Source organism: Fundulus heteroclitus, unplaced genomic scaffold, assembly GCF_011125445.2.
Source record: "Fundulus heteroclitus isolate FHET01 unplaced genomic scaffold, MU-UCD_Fhet_4.1 scaffold_168, whole genome shotgun sequence".
NCBI classification, from domain to species: domain Eukaryota; kingdom Metazoa; phylum Chordata; class Actinopteri; order Cyprinodontiformes; family Fundulidae; genus Fundulus; species Fundulus heteroclitus.
In genome coordinates, this window is record NW_023396580.1 from 229,725 (window position 1) to 255,073 (window position 25,349).

At 39.8% G+C, this 25,349-nt stretch overlaps 1 protein-coding gene across 1 annotated transcript; it reads left to right on the top strand.

The window, feature by feature from the left end:
- Positions 1-1,134: 1,134 nt before the first annotated feature.
- On the top strand, positions 1,135-24,936 carry LOC105933597 (protocadherin-17). Its single transcript, XM_012873199.3, has 4 exons — positions 1,135-3,987; positions 5,523-5,581; positions 6,091-6,260; positions 22,954-24,936. Exons 1-4 carry the CDS (start codon positions 1,519-1,521, stop codon positions 23,529-23,531), a joined length of 3,276 nt encoding a protein of 1,091 aa, XP_012728653.2. The 5' UTR covers positions 1,135-1,518; the 3' UTR covers positions 23,532-24,936.
- Positions 24,937-25,349: the final 413 nt, after the last annotated feature.

The following is a 25,349-nucleotide window of genomic DNA, read 5'->3' on the forward strand; positions in this document are numbered from 1 at the left end:
GTTGAGCTCTGGTAGTGGATGACAACAAGTGACCCCCCCTCCAACACAATTCCTGCTCTGGGGCCCCATCCAACACTGGACCGTCTCTGTCCCCACTTGTCAAGTTCTTTCTGCCCCTGCTACGGCACATTTCACGTAACCTATCTCCAATCCCCTATGGTTCACATCGACACGTATCAGGAGCAACATCCTCCGGCACGTTTCCTCCCTGTGATGCTGCCGCTCGCTGCGCGCACATCAGTAAATGAATCACGTAGCACTAGAACAGCCCTTCTTCATGCGATCTTGCCAGACCCTATCGGAGAAACCCCCCTCAAGGCAAAGATCTGTCACTGCTCACTCATTCGCTGGAAGACGATCAGAAACTATGTTAAATGCGCCCAGAAACACACGGGAGTGCGTTGCGAGGGCTTCGAGAGGCTTCCGGTCAGATCGGCTCAACACAGTGAGGGGAGCGGGTTTCAACAGTTGACGCGGAGAGGGGAGAAACCTGTGAGCGCAAGAGAAGCGATTAATTTTGATTATCTGAAATCTTCCAGCACCTCTCGGTTGCTCCCTTTTTTTTTTTCCTCCTCCCGCCTGTCTTTTTACGGGTCAGTGCTGAAGGGAATTGTCTGGAATGAAGGATGGAAGAGCACCGGGTCCAATTGGACTGGATTATGGGATTACTGGACTGATTATAGGACAATCATCGGGCAAAAGTGGCAGACGCTCTTGAGCACAAAAGGTTGGAACTGGAGTATTTCTCAGGTCTGCGTCCAGCTTGTGATATTTGATTCTACTTTGGGAGCAGACTGTGTATGGGCGACGCGGACCGACCGCGTATGTGCAACAGTGTGCCGCACAGGAGAAAGGGGGGAAAGTAACATGCGATGTGGATGGCAAATGCTGCATTTTGAATGGCCATGTCAGTGTTTCGCAGTAGCCTAGGTGTAGATGTCGCATGAGGGCAATGCGCTTTTGTGAGCCGCGCTCTAACCTTCAACCACGAGATTTAAACGCTTTAACCTTGGATGCGGTTGGGAATATGAATACTTTATAGTCATCGATTATTCATCAGTCCCCCCCCAACCCCCCCACCCCACACACACACATACACACACACACACACATACAAACACGCGCACGCACGCGCGCGCATACACACACACAATCAAACACACACACACACATTGCGTTTGGGGGGGGGAAGCAAAGAGAAACAAAGCATCCTTCTTGTAGTAGTGCTGAATTTGGTATTTAATTCATACATCAGGTGTCGCCGAGCGGTCATCTTTGTTTACAGAAAGAGTTCATCCCAGCTCCACCGCATCCAAAAAAGGTTAAGATCCAAATTAAAAAGGGAGAGCACGGTTCAGGGATCGGTTTAATACCTAATTAGTGTGAGATCAGCGTGAAACACATGCCCAGTGCGGGTTTAAAGCACTAGGTTTTTTTTTTTCCTTCTCCTAATCAACAGGTTGAAAGTCAACCGTTTTTTTTTTCAGTCTACCACTGCTGCATGTGTACTTAGAAGGGATGCGTCTCTCTGCACCCGTTTTCCTTTTGCTGTGGGTGAAAGCCCTCACGTTAAAAAACCTCAATTATTCCGTCCCGGAGGAGCAGGGACCTGGAACTGTTATAGGGAATATAGCGAAAGACGGCGGGTATGGGACCATAGAGAGAGGGAAGAAATCCAACTTCAGGGTGCTGGAGAATTCAGCCCCGCATCTGGTGGATGTTGACCCCGAGAGTGGACTCATTTTCACCAAACAAAGGATTGACAGGGAGACGCTGTGTAGGCGCAACCCCAAGTGTCAGCTCTCCATGGAGGTGTTCGCCAACGACAAGGAGATTTGCATGATCAAGATTGATATCCAGGACATCAATGACAACTCCCCCAGTTTCCCTTCAGATCACGTGAATATTGATATCTCTGAGAACGCGGCTGCTGGGACACGCTTCCCCCTCACTATTGCACATGACTCAGATTCTGGGGAAAATGGGATAAAGACCTATCAGGTCACAAGAGACGACTACAATACCTTCTCTTTGGATTTAAAAGTGCGAGGCGACGGGACTATATACCCAGAACTGGTGGTTCAGAGACCCTTGGATAGGGAGGATCAGAGTCATCACACCCTTCTTCTCACTGCAGTTGATGGTGGGGAGTATCCGAGATCAGGCTCCATGCAGATCAACGTCAGAGTAACTGATTCGAATGACAATAGCCCTGTTTTTGAAAAATCCTCCTATGTGCTGGAGATTCCTGAGAATTCTCCCCCTGGAAAAATACTTATAGATCTGAATGCCACTGACCAGGATGAGGGAAGCAACGGGCAGGTTGTCTATTCCTTCACTGGATATGCATCTGAGCGAATACAAGATTTGTTCTCGATAGACCCAAACACTGGCGTCATCAAGGTCCAGGGAGAGATTGACTTTGAGGAGAATCCAATCATAGAGTTTGATGTACAGGCGAAGGATCTGGGGCCAAATCCAATACCAGGACATTGTAAAATTACTGTGAAAGTGCTTGATAAAAATGATAACCTACCAATAATAAGTTTTGTCTCTGTTCGGCAGGGAGCGATTAGTGAGGCAGCTCCTCCAGAGTCTGTCATAGCGCTGGTCAGAGTGACTGATAAAGACTCAGGCCGTAATGGCCAGCTCCAGTGTCGGGTTCTGGGAAATGTCCCCTTCAGACTGCAGGAGAACAACGATAATTTCTACACTCTGCTCACAGACAGACCCCTGGACAGAGAAACAAAAGACGAATATAATGTCACTATCGTTGCAAGAGATAACGGGAACCCATCTCTGAACAACTCCAGGTCATTTACCGTGAAAATCCTCGACGAGAACGACAACGCGCCACGCTTCACAAAGACACTGTACGTACTGCAGGTGCCTGAGAACAACATCCCGGGGGAGTACCTCGGCTCTGTTGTGGCCCACGATCCAGATGTGGGCCGTAATGGAACTGTGTCATACTCCATACTGCCTTCACACATCGGAGACGTGTCTGTGTACACATACGTGTCCGTTAATCCCACGAACGGAGCAATCTACGCCTCCCGCTCTTTCAACTATGAGCAGACGAAAACCTTTGAGTTTAAGGTTCAAGCAAAGGACGGTGGCTCGCCTCACATGGAGAGCACTTCTTCAGTCAGGGTCAACATCCTTGATGTGAATGACAATCTCCCAGTTATTATTTTACCCCTGCTGCAGAATGATACGGCTGAGATCCCAGTACCTAGAAACGTGGGGATTGGGTACATCATCGCGACAGTTAAAGCGGTGGACCATGACCACGGAGAAAGTGGGGACTTAACCTATGAGATCACTGAGGGAAACGACGACCACCTGTTTGAGATAGACCCAGTGGGAGGAGAGGTCAGAACTGCCCATGCTCTCTGGGAGGAGATTGCCCCCGTAGTTGAGCTGGTGGTGAGGGTAACTGACCATGGCAAACCCCCCTTATCTGCGGCAGCTAAGCTGATCATTAAAGCGAACACGGAAGCAACGGCAGGAGGGGGTTCCAGCGCGAGCGGGGAGGAACAGCACTGGGACGTGTCCCTGCCCCTCATAGTTACCCTCTGCATTATCTCTGTCATGCTCCTGGCCGTCATGACTGCCATTGCTGTCAAGTCCAAGCATCAAGATAAGGATGCTGGGAATTATAACTGCCGCATGGCTGAGTACTCCAATCCTCCGGTGGGGAAGGGAAAAAAGAAAAGGATCAACAAGAGTGACATCATGTTGGTGCAGAGTGAAATGGAGGAGAGGGATTCCGCGAGCCGGATGAACGTTGTCAGCAGCCCATCTCTGATCACCTCGCCCATATGCTTCGACTACCAAAGCCCGCTGCCGCTTACCCTGCCCAGGTCAGAGGTCATGTACCTGAAAACTACCCCGAACAGCCTGACCGTGCCCAGGTCGGGGTGCCACTCCAGCTTCGCCGGGCTGAGCACAGACACTCAAGCGAATAGGATGTCAGTGATACAGGTAAGGAGGATCCCTCATATTCATCCACTATTATTCTCTCTTATCTGCACCTACTGCTTTGTCTTACAAATTGGACAAAAGTGCATGAAAAAGAAACACCAGCACACAGAGCAGACATCATTACATAGATTTTTCTTCTTTTTTCCTGTTTTAAGACTTAACTTATACTCTCTGCATGCAAAGCATGATATGGCAACCTCCTGTTGAACTGTAATCATGCATTTTAAAAGGAATTGTACTACAGAAAGGCTTTTTTCTTTTCCCTTGCTCTCTCTGCATTTGAGAATCATTTCAAATTGCTCCATTTTAAGTCTTTTCTTGCAGAATGACACAGTTGGTCTCTGTAATTTGAGAGTCCTCGCGGTTAGACATGCAAACAGTATGAGTCTTGAGCAAGGCCGCTGTGACCCTGCCAGAATTGCTGCTATAGAGAGCGAAAACAAAACCCTGCCTGAAATGTGGGATTGGACAGGTGTTTGAGCAGCTTGTCCGATCACATTACCAAACCGTTGTGCAGCAGACAGAGAGATGCACACAGCATAACCTTACAATCACGTTTTTTTGCCCCCCCTCCCCCCCTCCCTTGGAAATGTGGGCCAGATCCACCCATCCACATCCAGCATTGGCACGGTGGTGCCATTAATAGGTTCCAGACTTGTCTTGTAGAGATGGCAGGGTTTGAACACCCGAGCCAGCTAACATGCTAATTTGACAGCATGAGCTTGTACAGCTTTTTAGCGCTGCAGAATTATCTGATGTAAACGATGTAAATATCCAGGACAGTCTCATTCGGAAATTATAACACAGATGACAAGGCCTGGCACTGTCACCAGCCACTAGGGTATGTGGGTGTGATCAACACAAACGCATTACTTTGAGAAGAGAGGGGGAAGGATCCTGATGACTGTGGCAAATGCTGAACCCTTTGCCTTACCACGGAGAATACACAGGGTCACAGCGGAAATTTGCTGTTCCTCACCCTTCCTCGCTGGCCTATTCTTGTGTGTGCTTACTGATATCATAAGGGATTTACATAAAAAAAAAATATGAAAAAAGCGTTTAATAAAATTTTTAATGACAGCAACACGAGGGGTCCAGAAGGAGAAATGGCTAAACCTGTAGGTCTGCTGCCACCCCTCAGTGAGGCAGTCTTATTTTACATGATTTTATTTAAATATTTATTCAAAACAGAGCATACATGTTGCAGCTCATTGATAAACTTGCAAAAAATGTTTTATTCTTTATCATTTGTTTTTGTTCATTTCCGTCATCCTCTCTATTGCTGGCGTGTATCATTGTAAAACCTCTGAAACTTTGCTATGGTTTTTTTGGAGCTCTCCACAAAAAAAAAAAAAAAAAAAAAAAACTCCAAAGAAGAAAAGATTTGACATGGTCTCCATCTACACACCCTTGTGAAAACGTCCTGGAGGTGTCCCTGTTTGTCTTATGCTGTAGTATATGTATTTTTTTTGTTATCCTTGTTAAATAATGCTGAATTTTCAATGCATATTAATGTTTTCCCTTTTCACTTCCAGACTGAAAATTTCTCATCAGAGCCCAATTACTCTGGCAGCAGGCAGCCATTTGTTCAAAGGTAAGAGCAAAATTCAGTGGGGTTTCTACACTTTAAAAAGTGTGGAATTGAAGGATTCTCAGATCTGGCTACATCATCATAAAAGTATGAAAAGATTAAATTGTATTTCTGTATATATCATATTTTCAACTTTATCTCCAACCATTGGTCCATCCATCTGTCTATCCTTTCATCCATACATTTGATTGCCCATCCATCCATCCATCCATCCATCCATCCATCATCCATCCATCCATCCATCCATCCATCCATCCATCCATCCATCCATCCATCCATCCGTAAAGATGTCGGCCATAAATCTGCAGTGAATGTTCATATACTTCAAAATGACCCGATAAAAGAACATTGAAGTCCATACGGCTGAGTCCGTAAATGTCCACATTAAAATGTGTGGGAACGCTGCGCTCAAACGCTCCCTGACTCTACCTATCAGAGTGTGTTGATTCTCGGTTATAAGTAATGACAAGTTATGTTTCATTTCCCCCCTCTCTGTCTTTTCCGTTCTGCAGCTCAACATTTAAGGATGCAGAACGAGCGAGTCTCAGAGACAGTGGCCATGGTGATAGTGACCAAGCTGATAGTGACCAGGATACTAATAAAGGCTCACACTGCGACACATCTGCCAGGGAGGCCCTCAAGATGAAAGCGGCAACAGTTAATGGGCAGCCTTTTGAGAAGGGTGAGTGGACATCTTCAAGATGCCTAACTGACTCTTCCAGCAGACATTGTTTGTACTTAATGCAGCAAGAACCCGCAGTTTGCTGGTGTTTGACTAGAGCCCCACAACGGCTTCTGGATGTAGAAGCCAGAGCAAAAAGACATCCTCTCTGAACATTATTAGAAGCTGTTGGGTGCAGCAGGATACTTTGTTCCGCTTTACATTGCAGACAGCCCGAGCCGTGTCTCAAAGATGACATGAAGGCACCGGAGTGAAAGGTAGATGGGGAGTTTAAAAGGATGAAAGAGTCCATCGTCTAAACGTAGAATTTTTCATATGTCTTCAGTTTGATTTAAGCATCAAGCGAAGTCGTGTGCACCAAAAAACTGTACCTCTGCCTGTGTCTCTTTTTTATTTTATCATGTCATGTTTGGGAACGTAGATTTGTTGCATGCGTGTCTCAGAAAGCATGGCAGACACTTGCGAAGTAAAATGACAGATACATCGAGTGCAACATGACAGATTGTTTCCACCTTTTGCTTGGATAGATTTCCTCAGTTATTAGTTTTGCTGTGGTTTTCGAGAGAGCGCGCTTCCTCTTTATGACTGAAAATAGAAATGTTAAATTTTATTTCGCAAATCCAAAACGATCCAGACTGCCAGGAGGATAATCTCAGATGACTGTCAGGCTGGTGGCAACCTGGCTGACCTGGCAGAGACTGATATATTTAGCTTTTGCGGATATAAACTGGGAAAACATGAAAGCAAACTCTCGCTGGTAAGATAAAAGATAATGGGTGGGGGACTTGAAGTGAAGTGGCGATGTTTTTCATTTCCTCGTCCCCCGCCTCGGAGGAGAAACGGCCGTGGTCATCATGTCCCTATGCAGCACTTTCCACACCATTTACATTGCTACGAACTGTTTGTTTGCAGCATGCTCAGGAGGGCAGAGATGGAGGCGCTCCTGTGGCTGGCAGAGGAGACGTGCGAATCTCTCCCTGTCTGTCTCACTTTTATGTATGTGTGATCGTGTGGTTGCGTGTGTTCTGAGAGGAATTATGGCAGAGCAAACTTAACTCTGTGGGAGGTGTAAATTCAATCACTTCACTTTTTTTTTTTTCCCCCACAGTTTGATTCAGACGAAGTTCTGATGCCAGTCATATGGAGAGATATCAAGAGAGACGTTCTGTACATATGAAACCCGTGCAGCGCCGATGCTTGCTTGACTGCAGTGGCAGTTAATTTATAGACCTGGGGTTTTAAGATAAGAGAAATCCAATCAAGTGGGGAAATGCTTTTAATATCAGCGTGTTTGCTAATGTCTTTCCCGTTCCTAAGTGAGAGATGTAGTTATAAAGAAAAACCAATGATTAGATTAAATTAGCCTCTGTCTGATAGGGCTGGTCAGCTGAGCATTAAAGGGATAGTTGCGAGTTTTTGAAGGGAGGTTCTCCGCGGTTTCAATGTACCGAGAAATTCCTAATAATATGATTATTTCATCGTCACTGTACTTCAACATCCCCTCCCATCACTCTTGAGTCGCCAAACATATTTTATTGTGATCATTAGTGCTGCAATAACTGTGTTTGGAATATTGTAATTGCAAAGGACTGCTTGGATGCAATATTTGCTGGCATATGCAATTTCAAATATCACAAGCTCATGCTTTGTATGTTGGTAATTTAAATGATCAGAGGGGTGGAATCTGACTGACCCTAATGCCCACACCTGATGTGTATTTTTAGCAGCTGTGTTGCTATAGCTTGTTGAGGGTGTTGAGGACATTGTGCAACAAAAGAAAATGTAGGATGATTGTATTGAATATCACTTTTGCTACTTTCAGTAGTGGTATCACAATTAAATAATTTCCTTATATCATGCCACCATGGAACCCACCTTAAATATTACCTGATTGCATGGATGACACTCCTCAGTATGGAAGTTGTTACTCTGGGAGAATAACTCAGCTATTTACCGTATCACTGAGGTATTAAAAAATGAAGTGTAAGGAAGCACAAAAGAGATAGGAAACTTGCAGAAAGGAAATTATATTTGCTGCTCATTCACAATGCTAAAATAGAAAGCTCAACTTACTACATTGCTCTGTTTTATCCTTTCTCTCCTGGGTTGTGGTGGATTAGGAAATGTCAGTTTTCTTGAAATTTCAGTTACAGCACTGATATACTAACTCTGCAGGGAGTACTCCCGGGTAGTGAGGCTAACTGCGCTACTGGCGCTAATCTTGTCTGCTGTGCTAAATGCTAATATATAATACTAAAGACGGTTACATTTTCAATGCCTATCAGAGATGTTCCAATAAAGGATGTTTGAGTTGATAGCCAATCTCCATACATAAATGTAAGTACAGTGTATCTTCTGAAACATTTTGTTTTTTTCAAATCCAGAGCATTTGTGCCTAAACCTTTAGTTATTTGTTGTCCTAGTTTGGTAAAAAAACAAAAAAAACAAAAAAAAAAAAACTAAGAGGAACCTTTTATTTTATTGATGCAATTTGTGCCCATACATTCAATTATATTAATATTTGCACCGTTAAAAATAACACAGTAAGCCTCTGAATAACCTATGTATACCTAAATCATGGCTATAAAACACTAAACTGCAGTCACTAAATCTGTTTCCAGACAGCTCAGACAAAGTGGGAGGGGGTCAAAATATAAGCATTATTTCAAAAAGTCTGCTGCTGTCAACTGAATAGCTTTATTGTGCTGTAAATGTAGGGAAAACGGCCTGAAAACTCCACTAACTAACAACTGTTTATAGCAAGCTTTTGTGTCATAACAGTCATTAATTATTGTATGAGTGTAGGTTGCAGGGTGTATTTACATCAACGATTGAGAGAGGTTGCACAAAACAACTCCTTGTTTTAGTCAAACAAAGCCAAAACCACATGATTTGTGTGATCTTTTTATGCTCTATGGCAGATAAAGGTTAAAAGTGAAAAATAAACAAATAAAATGAAGAGACTTTCGAAATTCTAATTACTATTTCTATTGCTGCTCCACATTTTCGTTCTTCCCAAAGAGGTCTGCAGATTTCTGCTCAGTTATTATAATTTTTATGATTTGAAATAGCTTGTATTGCTCTAAATGTTTGGACAAAACCCATAGTAAAATGCAGATCTTCTATTTTGTCCTTTTCAAATTAAAATGTCCCCCAAGAAGAGGAGGCTGTACAGCAAGGTGCTCACTCTACAGAGGCAGCACTGTTCACTGTAAGTTATAGATCTGAATCATCTTTTTATAGATCATTTAAAGGGACAGTGTGTAACTAATTTGGCTTTTAATGAGCAAAAATCAAGTATTGCTTTTAAAAATACAGATTCTGGCAATGTCTAATAACCCCACATCAAAAATTAAAGAGTTTTCATAACTTAGAATTAGTAGTTTATAAACAGATAGGTGTCTGTGCACTCACTGGGAGGCGCCATGTTGCGTCGCTATTTCTGATTTCTGTAGCCGAAAGGCACCAAATGTCAGCCATATGTGTTTTCCCTGTCTGGCTTTTATATAAAGACGCGCTGTCGGTGAAGGAAGAGAATAAGACAAGCAAAGACGACCGTAGATCATTCTATTTGTTGTTTTCCTTTAAAATAGACGACTATCCATACTCTTTGCCCAGTGAGAGGGAAGAGAAAGTAACCAAGAAAAGAAAAAGAAGTAATATCGTTAGAAAACGAGAGTCTATATCGGCTATTAATACCAGGTGGAGATAAATCATGAGGGAGCGAGGATTAAAAAATGCTTGCGATGTTGCAGGCTTTCTGTTGGACAAATAAGTTAATTCAGTGAAGTTTATTTGGGCTTTATGTTGGAAATATAGCAGTGTAGAGCAGGACCTATTGTAGCAGTGTAGGGCAGCTACAATTTGTTTAGCAAAGGAGCAAAGTAGACATTTTTAAATTTTTTGTTTGTCTTTTACTCTATTTGCAGAAACACTTATGTCCCATAACTTTTTTCCACATATTTTACTGTATTTGTAGATTTTCACTGATGCAGAGAGAGACAGATCACTAACTTGCTTTCCTTTACAATAAACATTGTATTGTTATGACAGTTACGTTTTTCAATGTATATAGAAAGTACAAAAGCTTTGGTTTTTAAAGTGAAATTTAAATTGACTAAAATCGCTATTAGCACAACAGAAGAAAAATTGGTGATTGGAAATGGGCAACAAAGTCTCTGATCGGTGCATCTCTAGCAATAGTTTCCCTACCTGTTGTAGAAAGATGTGTCACTGCACCAAGTTAGCAGAAAGGTAATTTAATCTTCCGAGCAGGAGACCGTTAATGTGTAGTCAATATCTTCATAGAACCTCACTTCAAATAACTCAAACTATCCCTTTAAATGGTGTCAGTGTCTGCAAGACTGCAAGATGGAAGATCCACATTATGCATTTTTCCCTCCGAACTGATCACACAAAAACATCACCCACCTACCTGCACACTGCCTCAGTATCTTACACACAAATACTGGTACATTTATTGAACAACAAAGTCACTCTTTTTGCAGATTTAGACAAGATAACGCTATTATCCAAAATGGCGAACATTTTTTGTTCCAAATGCACCAACACAAAAGCTGGCAGGTTAAGTAGCGTTGCTTTTATGTCTTTACCTTTTACCATCCCTCTAGTCTCCTGGCTGCTTTGATACAGGTAATATATTCACCTGTGCAGCTTCCACTATCATGCATTCTGAATATTTATTCGCTCTCACAGACAGCAGATGCACAGTGGGTATGTTGCTAGGCTTTCTCTGATTCTATTTATAATGGGCAAGCAGTTTCTTTTGTTTTTGTGAACATGTTTTTTTTCCATTGCTGTTGTTGTCGTTTTACAGTTACGAGCAAGATCACAGCTATTTGTCATTCATTTTTGCCGTGATTTGGCTAGATGAGATCATAGAGCCATTCGAAAGCTTTGGCTTATGTAAAGCCATTGTGACATAACATGAAAGAGAAATGGAGAGCTAATGACAGGCTAATCAAAGGAAAGGGTTCCTTTTTTCACTTTTTAAATACTAGTATAATATCTACATCACCATAGCTCCTTTTATTATAATTCTTGAACAATCCCATGCAAAGTGTAGTTATATAATCTTATTCCGACTTTTTAAATTACAGTACTAAATGACAAATCTTATGTAAGCTGCTAATAACCTATAAAACTAGATTTTATAGGTTAAAATGCCGCTCTGCGATTACTTCTGTTTATGCAGCAAGGCAAATGACTACAAACACAGTGCTCCTCACTCTGTTGTTGCTTTACCTTCAGAGCTTATGCATCCCTCTGCATTAGCATCATCTGCAAGCTCCTCTGCAGATAGGTAGCATAGAAATTAATTCAGCATCTGCCTACTTCCCCCCTGCTCCTTTCTTATTAAGTTTGCTCTGTATATCCATGCTTTAAGAATACCGGTGTTCACTTTACAAATAAAAAAGAAGGGGAAACACAAATGAACATGGCACACAGAGTAATGCACTGGATTTCTGTCAAATCATTTCGGTTAGCTGTCTTAAGTAAAAGTAATTCTATACTCAAACTAAGGTTTTAATGAATGACAATGTTTTCTGTCACCATGGCTTATGTTAAATAAGGGTAAAATATGAGCTCAAATAATTAGCAACATGAAAGAAAACATTTATCTACTCACAAGAAATTAGATTTGTTTTTCTGATCTAAGAGTAAAGATTACTTGAAAGATTTAAGTTGAGCTTAATTACAGAAAATTCATCTCTGTACACTGCTAACATGGTGCTAATGAGAGTAGTCAAGCGCTGTGAAGCCTCAACCATAATCTACGGTTCTAAAGCCTTAAGATTTAAATTCTGACTTTATTTCTCAGATTTAACAGCTAACTGGGAGCAACCTTTCAGTCCCTAGGTTTACCCATCGCTTATACATGCTCCACCTGAATATCGGTTTAATTTAACTAGAAAGATTCTTAGCAAAAAGTGGTGACTGCATTAAAACTAACTTGAAATTAGATAAATGTCTGAATGATTCCCATAAACCGTGTGTTACATTAGACAATGTGAATTAAGGATGTTATGACTGGAACTTCTCCGCCTTGATCCAAGTAATCTAATATTGGGCATTTGCTGATACCTCAATCTCAATCTACAAAGTTTCTATACTAAAGTTAATGAAGTACGTGGCATGTTTGTGCTTGAATATTGTCCTAACTTAAGTTTTTGCGGGTCCGGCTCTAACACTTGTGTCAGACTTAAGTTTATGTCTTGCTCTGGCTGGCAGTGTTTCAATGACGAACACTTTGCTGAAGTACTAAAATGCATGTTCACTCCCTGTTTTGGAAAGTTTATTTGATAGTTTGGTTCATAACCTGTTTAAAGAGCTTTCAGTGAATTGTGTAGGCTAAACATTGAAAAAAGGTGGTCTTCTTTCGGCTTGCTCACAGCAAGTCATCTTTCTCCATCTAACCCTGTTTTCTACAGCTTCTCTCACACAAACTAGCTTCATGTCCTCTTTTACTCCATTCATAAATCTCCTCTTTGGTCTTCATCTAGGCCTCTTGCCAGGTAGTTCAAGCCTTATCCCTCCTCTATGCATGTCCAAACCATCTCAGTCTGGCCTCTCTGGCTTTATTTTCAGTACATCTAACATGAGCTGTCCCTCTGATCTGCTCATTCCTGATCCTATCCATCTTCATCACTCCCAAAGAAACCCTCAATATCTTCATCCCTGCTACCTCCAGCTCTGCCTCCGGTCTCTTCCTCAGTGCCACTGTCTCTAAACCATACTACATCGCTGGTCTCACCACCGTCTTGCACACCTTTCCTTGTTGGTCTCCTGCTTTATAATTACATTTTTAATGAATAGTGTTTATCTGCTTTCCGCGTAGCTACGGGTTCCTACAAATGACTTTATGACCACAACATGCAGAGCATAGCCTATTATGTGACACAGACGGACAGAAAGCTGCTTTAGCCAGTGCAGTGTTTCATTCACCCAGAACATAATTGTAACGGGAAAAGCATTTTTATTGTTCAGAATGAAAAACACTGATTCATTAAATCAACAAAATAAAAAAACATGCTTGAAAAAGGGCATGGGTTTAAAAAAATTAAAATTAAAACACAGCTGCACAGCTCTCTGACTAGCAGGGTGGGTCTGGCTGACATAACATCACAGACAATATGCTAACAATAGGGATCAGGAGTGCAGTTTGGAAAAGTGCAGCGTAACCTAACTGATAATTAAAAACATTTCCAAGAACAGCCCTGCCTTTTATTTTTTTACCAGAAAATACACACCTTCTGAATCATTCTAAATTTGACAACAGCACCCCCTGCTGTTTGGTCTGTACCTGCGGTCAGTAGTATGATGAATACTATTAATAAACTCTTTAAAAAAAAAATAAAAAACATAATGTAGCTGAGGTTTGTCTTTAATATTGATGTCTTGACATTATTTTGTGCCATATGAGGTTCATATCTAGTTAAAAGTAATGCGCCATCTTTCCAGAGAGAGAATGTGCTGTGACTGCAGGCAGTGAATATTTTTGTTTCCTCTCTGTTTTGAATGCAGCTGCGAGTCGGGCAAAAAGCCATTTATATCGTTGTTACCATTATATAGTTAAAAAAGTGTGGCAATGCTAAAACTTTCTAGTTGTTAGAAACCATTTTTACATGTTATAAATTAACTCATATATATGTTATGCACTTTAAAAGGAATTCTGGGTAATCTTCAGAACGACAGCTTTGATGCATTAAAACAGAAAACGATAAGTTACGTTTTTTAACCATTTTTTGGGATGAGGGCCTGAAAATGTTTCCTTCTTCAATGGGGGCACAAGACAAAACATTGAGATGAAGAGAACAAAATAAATGTTAAAAAATATTTCAGCAATGTGTAATAAAAATTTCATAACGATTTTTTTGTTTGATTTTGGAAAATAAATTGCATGTCCCAAAGGTTGTAACAATGGTGGATAAAATTAGGGACTGAGATTTGTAACAAGTGAATATTCTATCTAACACTTTTAAAGACTTAAACTTAGGAATACTGCCTCATTTAGAAAAAAACAAAAAAAATGTTTAGAACCATGTAGTTATGTGATGATCAGGAACTTTCTGCTGTAGACTTCCTTCCTTTGGTTTTGGTAAGATTTGTTGACAATAACATTCAGCTTTTCAAAACCGGATAAATTTATCAGATCACACATTGAGAAGTGAAAAGGAGACAGATGGGGTTGTAGATGCTGAATTATTGCTTATGTCAAACTTGAAAGTTTGTTTGAGTAGAGTTGTAGAGCAAGAATAACACAAGTTCTCAGAAATAAAGTTTTTTTTAATTAGGAAAACAGTGTGAGGAAAGGTTGCCTAAATGTACATAATAGGACGTCATTTGAGATTGCTGGCCATGACCTAAAGTCTATTACAATGCTCAATCTTTTAAATAAATTAAAAAAAAACCTCTAAAGAAGCACGTGTAGAGCGAACAAAATTTAATCATCTTTTCCACCAACATTTAAAATCATTAAGAGCTCCGATGCTAAATTAACAACATAATTTAGCTTTGTCCAGTGTAGCATAATTAACAGTTCTATCGTACCCTGTGGCTACGTGTGGGTGTGCTTGTGTAGGTGTTAATACACTTGAGCCGCAGTATGTGATAGTTGTGGCATGTACTTTGGAAAAGAGGTTGCATTGTATGTGTGATAAAACTGTTCTCATTCCCACAACTCTCAGACGTTCTGGCATCCATGTTGTTCTTTTTGGTTTGTGTGTCCTTCATTAAACTTGGGGAGGCTGGTGTATGATAAAAGGTACCATCGTGTTCAACTAGAGAATCGTCCCACTTATTCTCCCCACATCATGAGAAGCTTTCTCTTGTTCAAGGCTCATCCTCATCAGAGCCAGGTTTCAAAATGAAATTGAGTGCCTCATTTAGCCAGACACTTGCTTGAGGGACTTTGATAACACAAAATGGCATGTGAGCAAGAGAAAAACGGAGGTGATCAAAGTGGTATTTAACCATGAATTAAATATTTTAGGTATTTATATTAAATATGTTTGGAGGAAGAGGAATCATTGATTGCAAATGTAGGAAATGTAAATGTTTCTTCTATGTTTTACCCAATAATTGAACGTTAAATTATTTTAAAAAATTAGCTGCACAGTCCTTTTGTGTTTTCTTTCATATTTAATGGGAAATACAAAAGGCAAACGCCAATGCTTAACCAAAATCTAACTAATTTGGTGAGCTCTGCTGAAATTTATTGGTGTTTGTGGCGAAAAGCTCCTGCATTATCGTAGAAACCACAACCAAGAAAACAGATTTATTAGAGTAAACTTACATAGAGAGAACAAGAGGAGGATGAAATTGCTGTTTCATTTTCATGTATAACAAATGAAGGAAAACTATTATTTTCCACCGACTTACAAGACATTTTTGACATTTTGCTTCATGCTCTTACATGCAAAACACCTCAGTGCATTATTGTCAAATTAATTTTGATAGCTGAACAAAATGGTCTCAGGAATTGGAAAAAAATGACACTCTCTACATCATAACACCATGAAAATTGGCTTCCTTGTATGTGTTGCTCTCAGTCTGCTTTTTTTTATGCCTCGGGGATTAGGTGTGGTGTGAAATTCACTAAAGGGAGTTATCGTACCAACATAGAGTCTCAACTTTTTTCCTGCATTTTACAATTCATAACCATGAATGCTTATATGGGGTTAGTGCTTGCAGCATTCGCCAAATCAAGTCACAGGTTAATTATGCATCATTACGAAATCACAAATATGTTGATGCGATGAAACATTTATTTATTTATTGGTCTATTTAAAACAAATTAAATCCTGCTTTTTTTTTTTTGTAAAATGTTGTACATTGATACATGTGATGAGGATCTGTTAATAGCCTTCAAATAAATACATCTTTTAATTCAGTAGCATAATTTTACACAGAAAAATCGAGATTTATTTGATTTAAAAACAAAAGTCCATCACTAAAATTGCTTTTATTTATTTATTATTTATTTAATTAATATTTATTGCTTTCCTTATTGTTGCTTAAGGCCCAAGTGTGTAAGATTGACACCCATCTAGTGGTGTGCTAAATGAATTACAAATGACCTTGCCATTAAGAGCGTAATAACTACTATATAACCTGGGGAGTGTCATAAAGGTGACAGTGTCAACAAGTATGTCCTCCATGTATTTGGTAGTAAGCTACTGCAAATAGCTATAGTCATTGCGTCTTTGGTGACCTGCAGATTCCGAGATCATCTGATGAAGTGAGAGGGAGACAAAGATTAACAAATTAGCCGTCTCTGCCGGGAGGACAGAGTAGTTGCTGGACTACACTTCCCTGTTTCTAACATAACGCCAAAATAAACTTCACTGCTATATTGAATTAACCTACCTGTCCAGCAGAATACCTGCAACCTCATGAATTGTCTCCACCTAGTTAAAGCTAAGCCGATGTAGCCTTTCCGGTTATTACTTATTTTTCTTCCTTGAATACTTTCTCTTTACTCTCGCTGGGCAAAGAGAATGTATGGTCACTCATTTTAACAGAAAACGACAAATAGAATGATCTATGGTGGTCTTTGCTTGTTTTATACTCATCCTCCACTGACAGCACATCTTCAAATAGAAGACAGGACATTAAAATACTTAATGGTTGCTTTATGCTTGACTTAACTACGAGGACAGTCCTGCATGGAAAACATTGCGGACGAGCATGCGCTCCTTCTGGCCAGATGTTCGTAAATATAGACATCTTCATGATTTGGCCCTAAAAGAATAAATAGTTAACAATTCATGGACAGAAATCGCTGTTACTCTTGGAAGAACGTAAGAGGTCTAAATGTTGAAAACAACAGTGTTCTATGTGTTGTGGGGTATAAGAGTGCAACGCTGCCCTCTAGAGTCCAGGAGAATATTTGTTACTTCAGAGGAAGAGCCGCATGGAGCATAAATGCTGCAGATGTGTCCACATGTCTCGTTTCTGTGCAGAACCTACGTGCGTCAAGCATAAAGCAACCTTAAGACTAACAAGTTTGTCCCCTTTCAGCTACTATAATCAAAAATAGTGATGCAACACAAAGGAAATCCCATTAAAATGAGAATAGTATTAAGATACCTACACTGATAGATGTTACAGTTCAATCTGAGTTAGAATTGCTCAGAATTATTCACACCCCTGACAGATTTGAATTTAAAAGTAACCTTTTAACTGTAGCAATGTTTCTTCTGACTCAAAGTAATAGTTTAGTTTTTTTTTTTTTTTGGAATGGCTCACCAAGAGTCCCTACTTTAATCTTATAGAGAATCTGTGGAGGTAACTAAACATTAGGTTAATGACAAAAATACCTTCCAACTCAAAGACTCGGACCTTATCACCAAGGATAAATCCTCAGAATGTCGGTACAAACATGTGAGAAGTGGGTCATTAATCATAAGAAAGGTTAATTTGCTGTAATGCCAATAAAGATTTTTCTATTGATTATTAGGAAGTGTATAAATAGTTTTTGACATGCCCTTTTTAAAAATGTAAATACAAGCATAAATTATAAATATCTATTTCAAAATTAACTTCCCTTTTACATTGTTTTATTATCTTTATAATTTTTATATTATAACTGCTTTTTATGTCAGAAACAAACCTTTTGGTTTGATGAAAATAATTTTAAATCTGGCAGGGGTGTGAAGACTTTTGGGCTTAGCCGTCAATATTGAACAGAAATTGCCATAAAACGTAGCCTTGCTTAATCTCCCACATTTGATCTTCGCTCACTTTGATTTATAATTGCCAAATGACACAAAGTAGTGCCTGTCTGCCAAGTACAGCCTGAACTAATGTAGCACAGTGCAAAATGTCTTGCCCACTTTTCCAAGCTACCAATCAGTATTTATATGATCAACTGTGGCAAACACAGCAGTGAAATAATTTTGTATAGTTGTAAATTATACTTCTACATATTATGGGATTTTCAGTATAAACACTATTTTTGGGTGTTATATTTAGAGAAACTTCACTGAAGTCCAAAAAAAGCTAATTAAATTAAACACACTTCATAAAACCGATCAACTAAAAGGTAAAATAATTTTAAAAAGGACCCCAGGAAAGCTCATGATTATTCATGATATTCTTCTTTTCTTGTCAGAAAAACGGTGAAAGCAAAAAATAATGAGTTCGTGTGGCATAAATTATTTTGGAAATCCTATTTTGATGGGATACCTTTTATTTTTAGTCAATGTGGCAACTTGCCCAGGGCGTGGGCTACCCTTTCCCTTGCCAAATGTCAGCTGGGACTGGTTCCAATGCCATCCCACTGCCACCTCAACCCCATAAAATGGGTACAGCGATGCATGGAAATTTATTTTTTTCCCCTCTAAATGTAATGTTTTATTTTACTTCAAATATCTCTCAAAATGCTTCGCACAGAAAGCAAGATGTAAAAAAAAAAAAAAAAAAAACAACAAGCAATTATATTTATGAAGGCTGATAGACAAAAAAAGTCAGACTGGTAAACAACAGATAAGGAGTTTTAAGTTCCTGTAAACATACTGGATCAGCCAACGCTGCAAACAGAAATGGCTGCTACGTAGAGACCATCTGGAGTGTAAGAGAACGAGAGACAGGATTGATTGTATGAGCCTGATTAGGTTTTCTCTGCCTTTGTACTGACATGTATGTAGTGACCTGTGAGTGGCTGTGTGGTCATTCATAACCGCTCAAAAGTTGAGTGGAAAAAGCTGTTCACTCTTCATCTTCAATGAACATCCTCTTGACTGCATAACAGAGGAGCAACCCTCTTCTTTCCAGCCAGTAGAGGAGGATGCTGCTGGATAACAGATCTTTATATCATATTAATGTTTCATGTGTTTAATTTTGTATGTTTGCTGAAATAATAAAAAGAAAGACTGTTGGATGTTTACATTTTTAGAACACAACATGCTAGTTAGCAGATCGTATACGCATTTTACTCGGGATGTCCAAATCACTTTTTTATTTGTCCCTGATATGGTCAGTGATTTAGCAACAGGCATTTGCCGAATCCTGGTTCAACACGTCATTAAAAACTCTTAATATTCTTCTGTGTGCAATATCAGAACATGTTATATTTCATTGATATCACATTCATATTGTGATTGTGTCTAACTTACCTCACTCGCCAGTGGAGCTCAGGATGCAGCAATCTCTTCTGTACCTTTTTCCTTACAATGACAGGTGCTTTTTCTAAACTAAGAAGGTATATCTCACATGACTCATGCAACAATAGTCTTAAATGACGTCACTTTTCAATAATGCTGATGGAGTTCAGTGCAGAGCCAGTTGCGAATGCAGACTAATATAACCATGCTTACTCTTTTTTTATATGACTCATTGGTGTTTCAGTTCATAACAAGTTTTACTGCAGATACAAAGAGTCTAGTGCATGCAAAATTTATGAAAAAAAAAGTTGTTCTTCTGCTTCATGAACCTTTGCTTGGAACCAGTTGTGTAATGCGATTTAAGAAAAGGGCTTTTTAATAAAATTATTTCAATCAACGATATATTTGTTAAATATTGTGTCTTTGACACAATAAGATATTTGCTTACAAATAAAATAAATCTAGGTCAAGGACTGAGTTTTTGAAACAGACATGTATCTAAACTTAAACAATCTTGTGAGCCTTAGTTGTTTTTGGCTCAGATTGATGTCATCTGGTCTGTAGTGGGTTGTCTTGCTAGAGCCAGGACTGCCTTGGCTTACCTCGGGTCCGGTGTCAGTGCTCATAAGCAACATGTTCTGCATTGATATGAAAATGTAAGCTCATAGTGTTTCAGCGCACACAAATATGCTCTTATTATAACCCAAGAACTTGGCCACTTCTTATCATTGCTCAACCAGATTTTCTTTTGCGCTTATGTTACTCAATTCATTTTATGCAATTTCCTTCTGATCGGCAAATTACCTTTAGGTGCGTTCCTGGCTCCTACCCGGCTAAAATGTGTGCATCGATTTCACCGGTGTTGCAAAAAGTTCCATCGTAATTAATTGAAATTAATGAGTAGTCCTAGCCATTCTTTGAACATCTTAAAATTCAAATATCAGCGATTCAGCGGCTCTCTATGAGGCTCACTCCCAACATAAACAGCTATGTGAGGACATCATGCAGAGCAGAATATGTGATACTGACAGAAAGAAGGAAAGCTACTGGAGCCAATACAGTCTCTGTTTCACTGTGAATGCAATTGATAAGATTAGAAACTCTAAGATTGTTTGGGGAAAACACTGATTCTTTGCTCCACAGAAAGAAAGAAAAAAAACTTGCACAGAGTATATTTCAGTTTTCAAGCTGTTCACACAGAAATAGGCTGAGATTGTTAAAAAAAAAATACCAGTGCAAATTGTTGCCTGCTCGCTGGATAACACCAGCGTGAAAAAGGAGGTTTTTAATTTGTTTTCCATAGCTTCAGAGTGACAAACTAAAAGACAAAATGTTTCTTAGTTTTTAGTACCAAAAATAAGTAGAAGGCTACAAATAACATTGCACGACTTGAACAATTGAAACCAAATATTTACATACACTTTGAACATAGAAAAATAGCCCCTTTTCTTCACTATTTGGCTATTAATCAGACAAAACCATACCTGTTTAAGGTTAGTTAGGCTTGCAAAAATTATTCATATTCTTTAAATATGTAAATATTCACTTTCTTTAAAGTGATTACTCCAGAAGCATCATAAAAAGGTAGGCTGAAGTTTGCGAAAGCACGCATGATAAGAGACCCTTACATTTGGAGTGGTCTGTGGTCTGACGAACCTAAAATTGAAGTGTTTGGGGACCATTGCTGCATTTGAAGAAGAAGGGGCTTGATCATGTGTGGGTATTTTGCTGCAGCTGGGATTGGAGTACTTCACAGAATAGATGGCATCACCAGAGGAAAAAAAACATAAAGAAATATCGAAGCAACATCTCAAAACAACAGCAACAGCTATGTTTACATGGACATGAGTAATCAGAATAAAGGGCCCGTTGAAATTAAAATGCATCATGTAGACACGGCAGTCGGAATATTGTGATCGGATTTGGCTCAATCGGAGTAAAATTGTAATCTGAATGAGCGGGCTGGTTTATGCAGATCGTTAATCCGAACAGCATCCATTGAACGCTTGTTCTGATCATGTCATTCGGATTGGGCCAAACTGCCCTCTCGTTCTCTAACGCTGGGTGACCAACAGCATGTGTTGCTGAGCCTGTAGCTTTATTGGCGAGTGCAGCAACGTCTCCACCGTTCTTAGAAACCGGCGCTCAGAAAACACAGAGCGAGCACACTTCCACGTTTGTTTGATTTATTCTTTTTATTTATTTTTTTTGCAGCACAGACAGATGTACAACTTCTCCTTCTGTGGTCTTTATTTAACTCTGCGCATGTCAAAATGCCTGGTGCTGGTAAAGGCACATCATGATCCGATTAATTGAATTTGGGCCCGTATAAACAATGAATTCAGGTTATTATTTTTTTCTTTTTCAATCTGAACACATTTGAGTCGGATCAAGGAATTCTGCGCATGCAGACATAGCTATTGAAGTTGATAGAAGTTAAAGCTTGGCTAAAAATGGGCAATGCTGGACAATGAACCTAAGAATAAAGCTAAATCAGTTTTAAAATGGCTTAAGGTCAACAAAGTCAATGTTGTGGAGTGGCTATCCCAAAGCCCTGATTTTGGCCCAATATATTTGTGTGCAAAGCTCAAAAGGAGTGTGTGACAGAGAGAGAATAAAAGAGAGGAAGGCAGCTTACAAACCTCAATTACACCTGTTCTGCCAGCATTGAACCAAAATTACGACAAATTACTGTGAGAATCTTGTGGATGAATTCAACCAAATAGTTCAGCATGACAATTTCTGAATTGGAAGAAAGTTTTAAAAAAGTAAAACATTCCATATCATTCTGAAATTTAGCTAATAGAAATAAGCACACTAATCATAACTGATATAAATAGAGGAGTTTAGTCTGATTTAACATCACACAGTTAAAGTCATATACACATTATGTAAATATGTATGTAAAAACTGTAGATATGAAAGAGGACACACTATATAGTATAGTGAATGCAAAACTAAAAAGATCTAGTTGGTGAAGCTTGAAAGATTGGGACCTTTACAAATTTATAGCACCTTAACTACGGAGACTGTGGCTTATCCTTGTCAGAACCTGCATGCTAAATAGAAATTACTCTTTTTTTTTTTTTTAAGTCTGCTCTGATTGAAATGTAAATGAATAGCATTGGTTCTTCTGAAGCATAGATATTTTCCAGGAAAACACCTACACAGATAATACCAGAGGGGAAATGTGTCATAAGTAGCAGTAATCACTATTTTGTCTAATTTATCAAAAAGAAAAAAAGCATAATTAACTTAAAACATATTTTTTGTACTACCAATTTAGATTTAGTGCGTTAATTAAAAAAATAAATAAATAATAACCGAGAATAGTCTGGCTGTTGCTTTATATTGCTCAATGTGATTTGATTCTGGAAATGATGTATGGAATATAACATGTCAGCAGAGAAACCAAGTTGGAGTTTAGGAATAATGCGGGAATTTGTGCTTGTTTCCCATGTCTTAGTATTGCTGCTCATCCCTCAAAATGTCATCTACATTTTCCTGTGGGTTGTTTATACTTACCACAGCGGGCTCCAATAACAAATGTTTAACTGTTTTTGCAGAGCAAGACAAATCAGTCCACTGCACCGATGAATGTCGTGCGCTGGGACACTCTGACAGATGCTGGATGCCAAAGTTACGGGTAGGAAGCCAAGCAGACAGCGCAGATAATCGCACCAACCTTTTCATCCCTGTGGGAATGGATGCCATGGTAGAGACAGAGATTTATGGCACCATCAGCTGCAGCAGCAGAAAAACCCTCACCACGTTCGGAAAAGAACAGCGGGACAGTACAATCCTCGTAGCCAATGTTAAACCTTACTTAAAATCGCAGCGTGCGCTAAGCCCACCGCTCCGAGAGAGTCCATCTGCGTCCAGCAGCCCCACCAAGAGCGGCGTGCCCCCAGACTTGGCCAGCCGAGAGCCTAAAGAAGAGAGGGACCGGGGATCAGACAGCAGTGCCTACGGCCCTCCAGATGGCCAGTGCTCCCCGCTGCACACCGAGCTGGAGGAGCCCTCCTACCTGACCTGCGAGCTCAGGCCTAAGTCCCTGTCAAGCTGTCTCATTCACAGCTCTGTCATCAGTCAGGAGTGCGGGGGGTCGGATTGTGCTCCCGACCAGAGGGACTCTGGCAACTGACAGGTGAGGCGACGACGCTCTCGAGCTCTCTCTCGCCTGCCAGGGATTTGATGATGATGATGATGTTGATGATGTTGATGATGATGATGATACCCTATATTGATGACCAGGAGTTGATTTATTTTGACCCACAGAGGTGTTCAAACGCATTGTATAACCAAAAACCAACTGCTTTCTATGTTTTATGTTCTGTTTGTTCATTTTTTTTATTTCTTCTTCTTCTTCTTTTTTTTTTTTTTTTTTAGTTTGTGACTTGTTGTGTTTAGGTGAAATATGTGTCCTTGACTGGTGTGAAGGTTTTGGGTGGGATATGGGGGTGGTGGGGATCAGTGCTTACCTGACTTCAAATGTTTTCATGGTGTACTGTACATGTCAGTTTAGATGTCTGTATTTTACACATTTCCAGCTCCGACTTTGTGAGGCTATTGAAAAAAACTGCTACTGTTACGCTACGAGTCCTGTCTGCTTTTGTACAGTGAAGCTTTCTGTCTCCATTTAGTGTATAAGGACCATTACTTTGAATATCACAAAGGAGCCGAAATACATATCAAGTGACGTTACATTCAGAAAAAAAAGTGAAGTGTCTTATGAACTGTTAATGGTGGTGCAACAGGGAATGTCCCTTTTCATAAAAACCATTTAAAGTTCCTATAAAAAATCAAACATTTTTTTAAGAATGTATTTGTAATTTTATCGTCGTCCTCTCTGCAGTTTATGTGAAAATAAGCTGTGCTTAGTGTGGGCTACTGTACTCGTTGTGTACTTTATTAAATTTGTATACACTGTGCACATGGAAGGCAGTTATTTTTGACTGGCACAATTCCCGAAGCTGTTGTGTTTTACGTGAAAGAAGTGGATTCATGTGTTTTAAATGTTCTTTGACCTGTTCATGACAGATAGCACTAGGGACTCTGCAATAGGCATGAGCAAGTTACCGTTATCAACGTATCACAAGGTTTTTAAAAAAGTTTTGGTTCCCCAACTTGCAAAAAAAAAAAAAAAAGAATAATTCTCTTATTACAGAGCAACCTCTTTTTAATGCGTGACCACGAAAATAAAGTGCCAGAGTTACTGAAGATTTCAAATGCCATATAGAGTAGAATCATTCATGTCTGTCCCACACCCACTGCTGCACACTGCTGGTCAGCTGGCTACATAAGGATGGGTATGCTGTTCCTTTGCAAACAAAATCAAATAATTAAAATGTTTGGATAAAAGGGAAAAATAAAAATGGTCTGGTAAGCAACGGACTGCAGGCTACCTATTTACATAACCAGCTGATTGCACCGTGTTTTACTTTTCTTCATTTGAAAGCTACTGCTACATTTAGCAAGTGTCTCTCTGATATTTCTGCTTTTTTTGTATCAAAATAAAAAAAAACAATAAACAAATTATGAACCATTGATTTATCTGTAAAAACTCATTACTTACCTTAAAGGACCTATATCATGCAAAATCGGCTTTTTTGAGCTTTTAGCTAAGCTATGATGCTATTCTTTCACTAAAAACATGGCCAAAGTGGTGTTTTGCTTGATTTGTGCATGTTGGAGTAATACTGGTGAATTCTGCTCTAAGAGGCACACCCCCTCCCTGTTGTGAGTTGCTATTGCCATTGTCTACATAGAGCTGTTCCTACCCACCCACTCCAGGAAGTACCTACCATGAGTGCTCCACTGCTGCCCAGGAAACAACAGGCCAAACGAGTGGTGATGTGAGGCAGAGCGTGATCATTTCTGCTAAAAGTTGACAAAAAGTGGCTCTTTTAGCACCTAATCTGCACAGCGACAGCAACTGCTGCAGCAGCTCTAGAGCGACGTC

Excerpts from the sequence above, each read along its gene's own strand:
- LOC105933597 (XM_012873199.3), top strand. The coding sequence starts at position 1,519 with ATGCGTCTCTCTGCACCCGTTTTCCTTTTGCTGTGGGTGAAAGCCCTC. Across the intron at positions 5,582-6,090 it reads AGGCAGCCATTTGTTCAAAG|CTCAACATTTAAGGATGCAG; the intron begins GTAAGAGCAAAA and ends TCCGTTCTGCAG. Across the intron at positions 6,261-22,953 it reads TGGGCAGCCTTTTGAGAAGG|AGCAAGACAAATCAGTCCAC; the intron begins GTGAGTGGACAT and ends CTGTTTTTGCAG.